A 13,092-nucleotide genomic window follows, 5' to 3' on the forward strand; every position below is an offset into this window, starting at 1 on the left:
TTTTCATATATCTTGACTTAGGTTTTATCTAAACAAAAATATGTTTAATATCTAAATTAAACAAAAATATGCCACATGGTGGCATCACCATCTTTCATCAAACTGAAAACTGTAAACATTTCCCAAGACAGATTCTTATTAAAGCTTTGTGAATATCTGCCTCCATGGCCTGGAGATGAATGAGGAAAGATCTAGTGCTTTTTCAGAAAAAAAAAAAAAAAAAAAGGATATGAATATGTTTTCAGTTCTACACTTCAAAGTGTGCAAATACATGTGAATTACATCCTGATACTTGCTCTCATTATAAAATAATGCCAGTGTGGTACATGCACATCAACTTTAGCCATCCAGAGAGGCAAGGGGCCTGGGAGTTGTCAGGGTGGGGTGGGGGGGCAGGGGGAGAGGGGCGGGTAGTTAGGCGGGAAAGGTGGTGGTTATTAATACACCAACTTGGTTTCCAAGATACTCAAAGTGCATGCATTGTCTAGCATGAATTTTAAACTCTGTAATCTGAGTCCTCAAGGAAACCCAGATTTCACATTCTGAGTCCATTTCTCAAGTTCCTCTCCTATCAGCACCCCAGGTTTGTGACGAACATCGGCCCTGCTGGTCATTTTGGAGAATCTAGGGGGTTTCAAGGTTTGGCTCTCACTGTCAGAGCTGTGGTCTCTGCTGAGTAGGCTTGGGTCCCCCTGGCTCAAATCAAGCTTCTTCTGATGCTCTGACGTCTAGAGAAGAGGTGGACTGGCCTCGGAGCTCGGCCCTTCTACTCCGTCCTTGGTTGGCCCCAGGGTACCCTGCGCTGGAGCCGGAGAGAGCCAGCCCTCAGCCGGGAAGGCATAGGCCGCCTGGTTGGCCATGGTGTACACGGTCTGCGCTGCGGCCCACAGAGGCCCCCGGAGCTGGGCCAGCTGCTGCCAGCACTGCGGGGAATATCCCGGCTGCTTGTGCATGTGGACTATGCTCTGATAAATGGCCTCGGACATATAGCGCAGGGAGGTCACGAGGCTTTTTCGGAGTGGAGGCAACTGGTCTTCCGGGGACCTGGATCTGGGCCGCCGACTGCGCCCAGGGCGCGTCGGGTGGGGTCTTCTGGAGCGAGGAGCCCGGGTCTTTTCGCTGGAGCTGCTGCGGCCAGACTCAAGCACCTTCCGTTTCTTGTTTTCCGAAGTCACACTGGGTTCATCGGGAGAGGCCCCTACGGACAAAGCATGCGGGTGAGAGACCTGCCACATCAATTCCCAAGGACCCCCCATTCCAGGGATCTCACCACGCACCTTCAGGTACACCCCACCTCTCCTGCGCCACACCCTCAGCTCTAGAACGAGGTGATGCTACACCCATCTTGGGCGTTCAAATGTTCCAGGGATCCCAGAGTTTCTAAATGCCTTCAGCCATTGGACAACCCCCTTTGTGCCCACGTACTGGACAGGTCACCTGCTTTCTCTTCACACACCTCGAGACCCAAAAGCAAGATCCTACCTGTTCCATCGCAGGTTTGGTTCCTGGAATCCATCTTCCGCTTTCTGGAACTCTCGGAACTGGAACCACGTTCTGAATCTGTGGATCAGGTGAGAGTTTTGAGTGACTGCTTGCAACCTCTGCCTTGGCAACCTAGCTGATCCCCGACGCACAAGAAGCCAAGAGCGCAACAAAAGCTGGTTTGCCCGCTTTTGGTTTGCCCGCATCCTAGAGTTCAGGATGGGCAAGGCCTGGCAGCCAAAGCTCACCTAGTTCCCTGCTCAGGGAGACTGGGGTACCCCCTGTCCTGTCCCTCTTCTCCAGAAAAATGAAGTCTTACCTGAAGGAGCAGTGTGTCTGTTTCTGTCTTGGGTCTCGTTTTCCTTCGAATTATCTTTCTCATCCATCTCGGGCTCCGACCCTGGAAAAAAGGGGGAATTAAATGACTGCCCTCCTTGAGGGACACTGAAGTGTTTAGTCCATCCCTCGCCCGTATTTTTGGGCAAATCTCTCAATTGAGGCCCTGCAGATGCATCCTATGTGAACTAGAGCCATACGGTTCTTGGGGATCATCACCACAGTACTCAGAGCCCTCTAGGACTGGGGTTCGGCTCCTATCACCAATCTCCAAATAAAATACCCACAAATTAGATGTCCCTGATTCCATTCCTCCTTTCCACCCCAGACCAACAGCTCAGGTTCCTATCTGGCCTCTGGACGTGGCTATCTAAGTGGCAAGAGAAGGTCTTGCCTTTTTCTTTGGATCGTTTCTCCTCCCCATCTGAGCCCCTTTCTTCCACGGAGTTCTGTTGGAGTTGGGAAGAGACTATTTCGCCTTTCCCTTCAGAGAGTTTCTCCTCCACATCAGAGCTCTTTTCTTCAAAGGAGTCTTGTTGAGATGGGGTCTGGTCAGTGGGTTGTTCCATGGAAGGGCTGTGGGGGTGACGGTCTTCTGTGCCGGATTCCATCTGGAGCTCCAAACGAAGAGCGGGCTCTCAGAGAGGTTCGGAGTGAGACGTGTTCACTGGAGAGGTGAACCGGCCTTTTATTAGAACCTCAGGGGGCGTGGCTTGTTCCTATTGGCTGATTGGATTATGCCGTCTTCTCGTGAGATTAGGAGCCTTATTTGTGGTTGTACTGTCAGACACGACTGAAGCGACTTAGCAGCGGCGGCGGCAGCCATTTCCTACTCCCTGGAATCTTCCCGACCCAGGGATCGAACCCTCGGCTCTTAGGTCTCCGGCATTGGCAGTCAGGTTCTGTACCACTAGTGCCACCAGGGAAGCTATGGTTTAAAATACTATAGAAATTGGCAAAACCTAATTGTAGCACGTTGTTTCAGATGTATACATTTGAGAAAAAAGTGGAACGTATAAAGTAATGGTAAACACCTATAAAACATTCCATCCAATCAGGGGGACGAGATCGGTGATTAGGTTAGGATGATGGGATTATCTGGAGGGCATAGCCAGCGGGTCCTGAGACAGTATAAAGCCAAGCAGAAGAAGGAATTCTAGTCTGCAGTTGCTTCTGCAGTCATCTTGGTGAACATTATGTCTCCAGTGGTTTTGTGCAGTGTCCACGTATTTGATCGGCTCAGGACAGAGGGCAAGGACACAGCTTAGTTCTGATTTCTCCTTGAGAACTCAAGGAATCCCTCAGAGAAATTGCTGAGTGGGACAAATCTATTGAGGACCAATTTGAGTGTTGAGGTGAGGATTAGTTAATTGTTAAATAGCATTTCTTGGCACCGTGCCTGATTCACAAAACACTTCTAAAATGTCAATTTTTAGATGAAAGTCGACTTTTTAAATAATGGTTACTCGGAGACTGAGTTATGTGTGTGTGGGGTGAGGGGTTGGATTATCAGTTATGGAGCCCTGTTGTCTTTGAGCAAGGGCATTTAAAAGTTGTGAGTTATTAACTTCTCTTTATCCTGGTGTACTCAGGAAAATTAGTTTGTAGCTGATTTAAATTCAGGACCCTGAATATTTTTAATGCATGAGGGTTTTTTTTTTTTCTAAATAGGGTCTATTTTTATAGCAGTTTTTAGCTCACAGCAAAAATGAGCAGAAAGCTCAAATATTTCCATGTACCCCCTCCCCAACTCATGCAGATCCTCTCCCACTGGCAGCATAGGCTTAAGTATATTTTAAACATAGTATATAATTGCAAAGTTGTACGGTCATATCTTTCTAAGATCATATGGAATGCCAAAGACCAAATTATATTATATTTCTTTATTTCTACACACTGGATATAATTTGGAGTGTGACAGAATGGTTAACAACCACTAGAACATTCCATCCAATCAGGGGATGTGGGCGGGGCTCTGTTACCATGTGATTAGATTAGGATGATGGAGTTACCTGAGGGTGTGGCCAGCAGGTCCAATGGTTAAGACTCTGCACTTCCATGGGAGAAGGCAAAAAAATAAAAATATAAAATAACGAGTTACTCATTTATTTTTATCCCAGTGTGTTTAGCAGAACATATTTGGAGCTGGTTGGAATTTAGGACCCTGACCATAAACCTGTAAGAGCTATGTGGAAACCAGAATTACATTTTCTTTTTAGAAATTTTATTTTATATTTTTATTTTTTGGCCTCCTCCCATGGAAGTGCAGAGTTTTAACCACTGGACTGCTAGGAAGTCCCAGAGATGAGTTATTCTAACTTAATTTGTGTTTGGGAAGTGCTTCCTCAGTACTTGAAATTGGTCATTGAAAATATGAAGAGGAAAACACACTTTATTGTAGACCATCAAATATGCCAGTCCCATGATCAGATATACCATGTGCTGACCCTTTCTTTCCTGTCCCTGGCAGAACTGTCTTTTCTTTTTCTTAATATAATCCATTATGGTAAATTTTATTTACTTCTTATGACAGCTTGTGGAATAGGATATTTTCCCACTGCAATCTATTTGTATTTCCATTAGATCCTATTAATTGTTTAGTCAACCCATTCCATCTTTTCAAAGAAGTTCCCTGAGTGAGGGGCTTCCCAGGAGATTCAAGGGTAAAGAATACACCTGCAATGCAGGAGACATGGGTTTGATCCCTGGGTTGGGAAGATCCCCTGAAGGAGGAATTGGCAACCCTCTCCAGTATTCGCCCCTGGAGAAACCCATGGACAGAGGAGCCTCACTGGCTACAGTCCATGGGTCAGAAGTGTCCGTGAGCACTGAGGGACTAATGCTTTCACTGTATCCTTTAAATGAAGTAGTTATACATGTATTTTTCTAAAGTCTTAGGGAATGGCAAAGACCAAATTAGACTATTTTTTCAGGTTTATACTTCGAAATAAAGTGGGAGTGTAAAAGAATGGTGAAAACTCAATACAACATTCTATCCCATCAGGTTAGGTTGGCGGGGCTTTGTCCCGTGATTAGGTAAAGGAGATGGGGATATTGGAAGGGCGTGGCCAAGGGGGTCCTAAGACAGTATAAAGGCCAGCAGAAGGCATTCTGGTCAGTGGTCTCTTCTCTCTTCATCCAGGTAACTGCTCTGTCTCCAGCGGTTTTGCCCAGTGTCCACATATCTGAGTGGCTCTGGACAGACGGCAAAAGCACGGTTGAATTCTTTTCTCTTTAGGGGCCTCAGTTTGTCCTCAGCAAACTAGGAGATTGGGAAAACTCTGCAGCGGTCCATTTTCAGGCATTGAGGTAAGGATTAGTTAATTCTTTGCTAGAATTTCTAGCACAGCGCTGATTCACAAAGTACTTCCGAAGTGTTAATTTTTACATGAAGGTTAATGTCTTGTATACAGTACAATGTTTCATTTATATAAATTTATATGTATTCTTTTTTCATATTCCTTTCCATTATGATTTGTAATAGGATATTGAATATAGTTTCCTGTACCATACAGTAGGACCTTCTTGTTTATCCATTTTATATATAATAGTTTGCATCTGCTAATCCCAATCTCTCACTTCATCCCTCCCTCACCCCTCGTCACCCTTGGCAACCACAATCTGTTCTCTATGTCTGTGAGTCTGTTTCATAGATAAGTTCACTTATGTCATATTTTAGATTCCACGTATAAGTGAAATCATAAGATATTTGTCTTTCTGACTTACTTCACTTGTATAGTACCTCTAGGTCCATCCATATTGCTGCAAATGGCATTATTTCATTCTTTTTTATGCCTGAGTAATACTCATATTTGGAGAAGGCAATGGCACCCCACTCCAGTACTCTTGCCTGGAAAATCCCACAGACGGAGGAGCCTGGTAGGCTGCAGTCCATGGAGTCACTGGGAGTCGGACACGACTGAGCGACTTCACTTTCACTTTTCACTTTCATGCATTGGAGAAGGAAATGGCAACCCATTCCAGTGTTCTTGCCTGGAGAATCCCAGGGATGGGGGAGCCTGGTGGGCTGCCATCTCTGGGGTCGCACAGAGTTGGACACCACTGAAGCGACTTAGCAGCAGCAGCAGCAATACTCATATTTACCACATCTTCTGTATCCATTCATCTGTGGATGAGCATTTAGGTTGTTTCCATGTCTTGGCTATTGTAAATAGTATCACCTTATTTTTCATTAATTGGTACTCTGTTCCTAGTAGAAGAATATGTACATATACTTTGAATAAAAAGTAGCAGGTGAGATGGTAGGCAGAGAAGAGGGATGGGACTTGACTGTTCTGTAGGTGGGAGGTTCTAAGAATGTCTAAAATTCAATGGCCTAAAATTCAATGTCTAAAATAAAATTTCATTTTCTTTCCTCCACAGAGAAAGAGAATCTCTGGGGTAAAACCCCAGCGATGGACCCCAGCAAACTTTCTATGGAACAGGGTAAAGCATTCTTACAGGAGATCGGGATCCCACAAAGAGATGTAAGTACTCGAGGTTTTCGGTCGGGCAAGTAAGATGTTGAGGAATAAGGTGGACTTCCGCTCTGGTGTCAGTGCTAAGGCAGGCTTTCCTGTGCACAGGGGTGAAATTCAATGATGAACAATGTGGGTGTACATAGGAAAGGGTGCTTGGAGATTGAGTTCAATCATATGACCAATAATTCAATCAATCGAACTCAATCAAAAATCGAGTTTCAATCTAATGGAGACAAAAGAGAACCAACATGCTACGGCTCTGGCTCTTCAGTTTTCACTTAGGGATTCCCATTATTCCCTTAACACCCCACGTTCACCCCCTGCTGCCTGCTCCTTGAAGATAACGAGAAAACTCATTATGGGGTTGGAGGAAAGAACCTTTACACTCAGACTATCGTTACATTAAAGACCTTATGAAACTGGGAGTCTTTTTCATCTTCTGTAATCCCAAGGCTTCTTCCTGGGTGCAAAACTCAGATTGTATGTTGGTTCTCTTTTGTCTCCATCAGCTCGACTTGATGACAGAGAAATGGGTAGTTGATGCTTCTGTGGAGGTTCTGCTACGGTTCCCTCTGTTGCCAGGAGAGGACCCAACTGCCCGCTGTGTCCCCGATAAGAAATGTCAGCCTCTAGTGCACAAGCCTCATGGAGCTCCACAGAGACCTGGAGTCCAAGAGGAGAGGTAGGTCAGACGTCAGACAGTGATGTGGGTAGAGCCTGGAGGGATCCCCAAAGGCACAGATGTAGCTGTAGATTTCTGCTTGCATAGATTAAAAAAAGTTTTTTTTTTTTTTTCTGGAGTATAGTTGCTTTACAATAAGTCAGTTTCTGCTGTACAGCAAAGTGAATCAGGCACATGTATACATATATCCCCTATTCCTTGGGTTTCCTTCCCATTTAGGTCACCACAGAGCTTTGAGTAGAGTCTCCGATGTTATACAGTAGGTTCTCATTAGTTATTTATTTTATACATAGTATCAATAGTGTATATGTGTCAATCCCAATTCCTCCCTCCAATAGACTTTAAAACAATTATTTATTTAGTTATTGACTATACTGGGTCTTTGATGCTGCACAGGCTTTTCTGTAGGTGTAGTGAGCATTGTGTGTGGGGGGGTAGTCTTTCTAGTTGTGGTGTGTGGGCTTCTCTATGGCAGAGCACAGGTTCTAGGGCACTCCGGCTTCAACAGTTGCAGCTCTCGGGCTCTAGGCACAATAGTTGTTTAGGCACAATAGCTTTAGTTTAGGCACAAGGGCTTTAGGCACAATAGTTGTGGTACACAGGCTTTGCTGCTCCACAGCATGTGGGATCATCCAGGAACAGGGACTGAACCCGTGTCTCCTGCCTTGAGAGGTGAATTTTTCACCACTGAGCCACCAGGAAGACCCTCCCCCAACCATAGACTTTTGACTTATGTGTCCCTCAACACAGCACAGCCTCAGCCTGGTGTGAGTTTGTACATATATGTGAGCTTGTACAAGGACCCTCAGACTGCTTGTTCATCTGCGGCTTTGTGCAAAAGCCTCTATTGAACATTGACCTATGGGGTTGGGGTCATGTCTGAAATTTCACAGGTGTTCATTAATTTACATGTCACATCTTTGCAATGCTTTGTCAGAAGAACTGGCAGGTTTTCTCAGTAAGAAGTTGTTATGTGAAAATTGTGAGTTTTCTGAAAGTATGTGGGGAAAATTCCATACTTGTTGGCTGCCTCCGTTTTAGCTTTAATAAATATTGGTAGATGCTTAAATGTTGGATGGAGTACCTGGCTAAAAATCCAAAATTCAGGCCCAAGTTTATGTTGAAATTCTCAGGGAGAAATATTAGAAGTAGCCCTGATCATAGCCAAGTCATCAAAACCAGGCATTCAAGGTTGCAAATCTAATTTCCCTGTTTGTTAATAAGAGGATTCATCTCAGGCAATGTCCCACTCTGGAACTAAGTAATGACGGAAAAAGATGACACATTTCACAGAATGGGACATGAGTTCATGAGTAGACCAACTCACAGAGGGTGTGCCCTAGTGATCACTGAGCCCCTCATTCATTCAGAAGTAGGGGTATGATGGGCTTCTGTCTTTATGTTCATTGTTGTTCAGTCACTCAGTCGTGTCCGACTCTTTGCGACCCCATGGACTGCAGCACACCAGGCTTCCCTGTCCTTCACCAGCTCCCAGAGTGTGCTCAAACTCATGTCCATTGAGTCGATGATGCCATCAACCGTCTCATCCTGTCATCCCCTTCTCCTCCTTCCCTCAGTCTTTTCCAGCATCAGTGTCTTTTCCATCAGGGTCTCTGTGTTTACCTTTATTTTTTTTCTTGTGACTAGAAAATCCAGTAGTCAACTCCCAAGGAAGAATGCCCAGAAGCCCCAGGAGGTGAGGCAGATAAAAAGTCACTACATTCACCAACTGCCCCAGAGACCCACTATGGCTCAGAATGTGAAGAAGCTACTGAGGGGACCTGTGGAGCGGAGGACTACTTTCTCAGACGAGAATAACAAGGTAGGTGGAACTTGGATGTTTCAAGAACCAGGGTGTATGCATGCATCCCAGAGAGTGGATTTTACTGTGGAAATATTTGCAGGGTCTTAGTTCTCCAAGTAAGCATTGAACCCCTGCTTGGGGCAATGAATGTGCTGAGTCCTAACCACTGGACCACCAAAGAACTCAGAAACATCTGTGTCTTATGACTCAGATGTTCTTACTTATCTAAGGCTGGCTTGGTTTGTAGTATCTTCACCAGGGCAATTGACCCATCAGCTCCTCTGAGGAGAAACTTTATTCAATGTTTAGTGTCATGTCAAGCTGGGTGTTTTTCCAATGCACAAACCTGGTTCATATTTATTACCTTTAGACACTAGATTCTTTTCTCCTTGATCTCTCTCTCTAAAATGCTCTGTGGACAGCACCATCAGTTCAGTTCAGTTCAGTTCAGTCACTCAGTCGTGTCTGACTCTCTCCGACCCCATGGACTGCAGCACGCCTGGCCTCCCTGTCTATCACCAACTCCCAGAATTTACTCAAACTCATGTCCATTGAGTCGGTGATGCCATCCAACCATATCATCCTCTGTTGTCCCCTTCTCTCACCTTCAATCTTTCCCAGCATCAGGGTCTTTTCCAATGAGTCAGTTTTTCTCATCAAGTGGCCAAAGTATTGGGAGTTTCGGCTTCAGCATCAGTCCTTCCAATGAAAAATCAGGACTGATTTCCTTTAGGATGGACTCATTGGATCTCCTTGCATCATAGTATCTCAAATTTCCTGGCAGCTCTGGTCCATGTCTTCTATCCCAAATCAATATGCAACTTCAAAAATCTGTCCTTATGCAGCTGATCCTGAAACAATGCAAGAGTTAGGAGCAGCAAACCTTAGTCAGTGGAAAATCCAACTATGACTTTAGAGCCAGCCCTGTAGTCCATTATACTTGCAAGTGGTTTCCCATCTGAGAATTCAACCAACTTTGGATGTGGTCATCCTACAGTACGTACGTATGTATGAAAAATACCTGAGTGTAAATGGATCTGCCCCGTTCAACCCATGTCTCGAAGAGTCAACTGTATTAACCTTTGAAATTTGCCTGTGGGGACTTCCCTGGCAGTCCAGTGGTTAAGACTCCATGCTTCCAATGCGGGGGGCATGGGTTTGATCCCTGGTCAGGGAACGAAGATCCCACATGCTACATGGTATGGGTTTAAAGAAGTTGAAAAAAACTATAAAATAAATTAATCTTTGATAAAAGATTGCCTGTGATACCTGTTAACTTCACACTCCTCCCCCACCCCCAGGTGAAGTGCAGAAACTGTGGTGCTTTTGGACACCTGGCCACCAGCAAGTGGTGCCCCATGAAGTCCTGGGCTGGGGCCGTTGCTCCACAGCCTTTGGGCTCCAAGAAGAAGGAGAATCTGGAACCGAGGAGACCCCAGGAGATCCAGACTCCAACGTTCTTTAATGAGGCTGTCAGAGAGCAGGAACCAGAACCAAGGTGAGGAATCCTGGAATTCAGAATGATTTGTGGTGGGGCGGGGAACACCCTCAGAGCTTATTCTAGTCCTGAGAATCATGATGGGAGAAGGGCCAGCAGCTCTCTTGAAAAGATGGAGAGAACCACCTGAGAGTGTTCAAGGATGAGACCTCAGGAGAGGAAGAGGCACTTCCCGGGAGAGGAAGCTGCCTCTGAAATGGTGGAAGGACTTGCCTTTGCAAAAGTCTCAGAACCTTGGCCGCCTTCCTCACCCCAAACAGGGGCTAGGACCAGGCTCCAGGGCTGCTCTTGGCTCCTGGTCAGTGGTGAAGACAGAAAGGTGGGGGCATCCAGACACTTAACATGAACTGTTCTGCAGGCAAGAGGTGCAGCAGAGAAATGCTGTTCCCCAGACCCACCCCGTGAGTTGGCAAGGGAAGAGGCAGAGACAGGAGCCTGAGGATTTGCATGCCTTCATGAGGGTGAGTCTTGCCCAAGCCCCCCTGCTCCGTCCCTCCCTTCCATCCCCTTTGTGCTTCTGTGTGATATAGTACTCTTGCTTGGAAAATCCCATGGATGGAGGAGCCTGGTAGGCAACAGTCCACAGGGTCGCCAAGAATCAGACACGACTGAGCGACTTCACTTCACGCCTCTCATGTGTGCAAGGTCATGTTAAACCCAGGCTGGCCGCTAGGTGTCCTGTTTCTTGTTTTCATTTTCTATATTTTTCAGGTTCCATTTTTTTTTTTTTTTTACACTATGGGTTGGGGAATCCAAAATTCTGGTCCCACTATTTTAATTTTTTGTGCAAGTAGGCCAGCAAAAGCTAGTGAAGGCATTTCAGCATTTTTATTGTTCAGTGGCTCAGTCGTGTCTGATTCTTTGCCACCCCATGGACTGTAGCATGCCAGGCTTCCCTGTCCTTCACCATCTCCTGAAGTTTGCTCATATTCAGGTCCATTGAGTTGGTAATTCTATCCAACCATCTCATCTTCTGTTGCTCCTTCTCCTCCTGCCCTTAATCTTTCCCAGCATCAGGGTCTTTCCCAATGAGTTGGCTCTTCACATCAGGTGGCCAACTTATTGGAGCTTCAGCTTCAGGATCAGTCCTTCCAATGAATATTCAGGGATGATTTTAGCATACAAAGTGTTTTATCAGATGCCTTCTCTGACTTCAAGTCCAGATGAGGCATCTTTTAACTTGCAATTACTCCCAGTTGTCCTCAAAAAGATAGTTGCTATTGACATTCTCCACATTGCATAGGAAAATGTTTCTACCATTGACCTTAACAATAGACAATATAGGGAAGTTTTCATGGCCATAACTGATGGGCATAAGTCTCAGATTGGTATAGTAATTTTTCCCCTTGACCATCTCTGAGATGGATTTCTCTGCAAATGTGTAATGACCATTTATTTGCATGTCTTTTCTGTGAAATTTAATTTTGCATGTGTTGTCTGTGTCTAATTGGGTTGTTTCTCTTCCTGTTGTAGAAAAAACTCCTAGCATATATTTATTTTCTGTCTATTGTATTTCATTTTATTTTATTATATGTATATTACATATATATAATTATATTGTATTAGTCTGCCAGCTAATACATCATTTGTCCCAAATTGCTTATGATGTTCCTGTTTTCTATTACTATATTGTTGAAACGATCAGTGCCGTATTGCATTCAGTTAGATAATTCTGACTCCCGAGGTATCTAATGAGGTTCCCTCTCCCACAGCAACCCACCCGGCCGATGCCTGTCCAAACGTCCAAGAGGAGACCTGTCCTAGGCCCTGTCCTCATGGGTCAGCCACTGGCCCAGATCCCCAAGAAGAGATGACTTTGCCCTTGAACTGAGTGCTTGTGGACACAAGACACGAGATGGACGCTAATGCCTCACCCAGCTGTGCAGACCTTCTGCCTGGAGGCCCCTCTCATGGCCGAGTCGACAGCCAGTGGGCCTGATGGTACCCGTGGGATATTCCATTCCACCCGGCTTGCCCTGGGTTGTGTCTGTGACCTCTGGGCACAAAGCTAATGTCCTGATGTGGGCTCAAAGCCCAGCCCCCAACGTGCTGCACAACAGCGTGCCCAGAACTCAGTGCAGCTTCCAGGCATGACTTGAGAGGGCTTCCTAGATCCCTGTGCAGACTTGCCAGAATCTCTCACCAAAAAAGCAAGACTTGGCCTATCTTACAGCTTCCAGCCCCATTCTCAGCACCTGCTCTGGGGCTGCCAAGCTCTCCCATGTCCCCTCAGTACACCTGGACTTGGATCCTAACAAGGACCCACATGACCAGGAAGACACCAGCCGTGACGCCCAACTTTTTCCTGGCTGTACTCTGCGGCATGTGAGATCTTAGTTCCCTAACTGGGAACGAACCCTCACCCCCTGCATTAGGAGAGTGGAGTCTTAACCACTGGATGCCCCCAGGAAAGCCCCTTTATACCTGCAGGCTCCACCCAACTCAGTTTGGCTGAGCCCTGTCAAGATCTGCAGTATCCCCAGTGGAGGGAAGGAGACAGGAGGACGAACTGAGTAGTAGCACTGAAACATGTATATTACCATGTATAAAATAGATAGCTAGTGGGAAGTTGGTGTAGAACACAGGGAGCTCAACCCAGTGCTCTGTCATACCCTAGAGGGGTGGGGTGGGGTGGGGAGGTGGGAGGGAGTTTCTAGAGGCAAGGTACATATGTAGACTTATGGCTGACTGTTGTGTGGCAGAAATCAACACAGCCTTGTAAAGGAATTATCCTCCAGTTAAAACTAAATTAAAAAAAAAAAAAAAGATCTGGAGTGTCTCCAGTCCCACCATGAGTGTTTCTGGTCAG

General features: G+C 45.7%; 2 protein-coding genes across 2 annotated transcripts; one reads left to right on the plus strand and one right to left on the minus strand.

Moving 5' to 3' along the window:
- On the minus strand, window positions 1–2,565 carry LOC102394731 (protein FRG2-like-2). Its single transcript, XM_025270282.3, has 4 exons — window positions 2,213–2,565; window positions 1,802–1,882; window positions 1,483–1,560; window positions 1–1,198 (listed from the first exon to the last, which is right to left on the minus strand). The coding sequence occupies exons 1-4, from the start codon at window positions 2,427–2,429 to the stop codon at window positions 729–731; spliced, it is 846 nt and encodes a 281-aa protein (XP_025126067.3). The 5' UTR covers window positions 2,430–2,565; the 3' UTR covers window positions 1–728.
- Window positions 2,566–2,663: 98 nt separating this feature from the next.
- On the plus strand, window positions 2,664–12,865 carry LOC102395057 (protein FAM90A27P). Its single transcript, XM_025270281.3, has 8 exons — window positions 2,664–3,173; window positions 5,057–5,127; window positions 6,202–6,305; window positions 6,809–6,981; window positions 8,629–8,803; window positions 10,087–10,283; window positions 10,642–10,744; window positions 11,996–12,865. Exons 3-8 carry the CDS (start codon window positions 6,234–6,236, stop codon window positions 12,095–12,097), a joined length of 822 nt encoding a protein of 273 aa, XP_025126066.3. The 5' UTR covers window positions 2,664–3,173; window positions 5,057–5,127; window positions 6,202–6,233; the 3' UTR covers window positions 12,098–12,865.
- The last annotated feature ends 227 nt before the right edge of the window (window positions 12,866–13,092 follow it).

The sequence above is a fragment of the Bubalus bubalis genome, chromosome 18 (assembly GCF_019923935.1).
Source record: "Bubalus bubalis isolate 160015118507 breed Murrah chromosome 18, NDDB_SH_1, whole genome shotgun sequence".
In the NCBI taxonomy this organism is placed as follows: Eukaryota; Metazoa; Chordata; class Mammalia; order Artiodactyla; family Bovidae; genus Bubalus; species Bubalus bubalis.

What these genes read in the sequence shown, in the direction of transcription:
- LOC102394731 (XM_025270282.3), bottom strand. Translation starts at nt 2,429, where the DNA reads ATGGAATCCGGCACAGAAGACCGTCACCCCCACAGCCCTTCCATGGAA. An exon ending in CAGACACACTGCTCCTTCAG is followed by an intron (nt 1,561 to 1,801) that starts GTAAGACTTCAT and finishes CCTGATCCACAG; the next exon opens with ATTCAGAACGTGGTTCCAGT. An exon ending in CCAAACCTGCGATGGAACAG is followed by an intron (nt 1,199 to 1,482) that starts GTAGGATCTTGC and finishes CTTTGTCCGTAG; the next exon opens with GGGCCTCTCCCGATGAACCC.
- LOC102395057 (XM_025270281.3), top strand. Translation starts at nt 6,234, where the DNA reads ATGGACCCCAGCAAACTTTCTATGGAACAGGGTAAAGCATTCTTACAG. An exon ending in TCGGGATCCCACAAAGAGAT is followed by an intron (nt 6,306 to 6,808) that starts GTAAGTACTCGA and finishes TGTCTCCATCAG; the next exon opens with CTCGACTTGATGACAGAGAA. An exon ending in ATTTGCATGCCTTCATGAGG is followed by an intron (nt 10,745 to 11,995) that starts GTGAGTCTTGCC and finishes CCTCTCCCACAG; the next exon opens with CAACCCACCCGGCCGATGCC.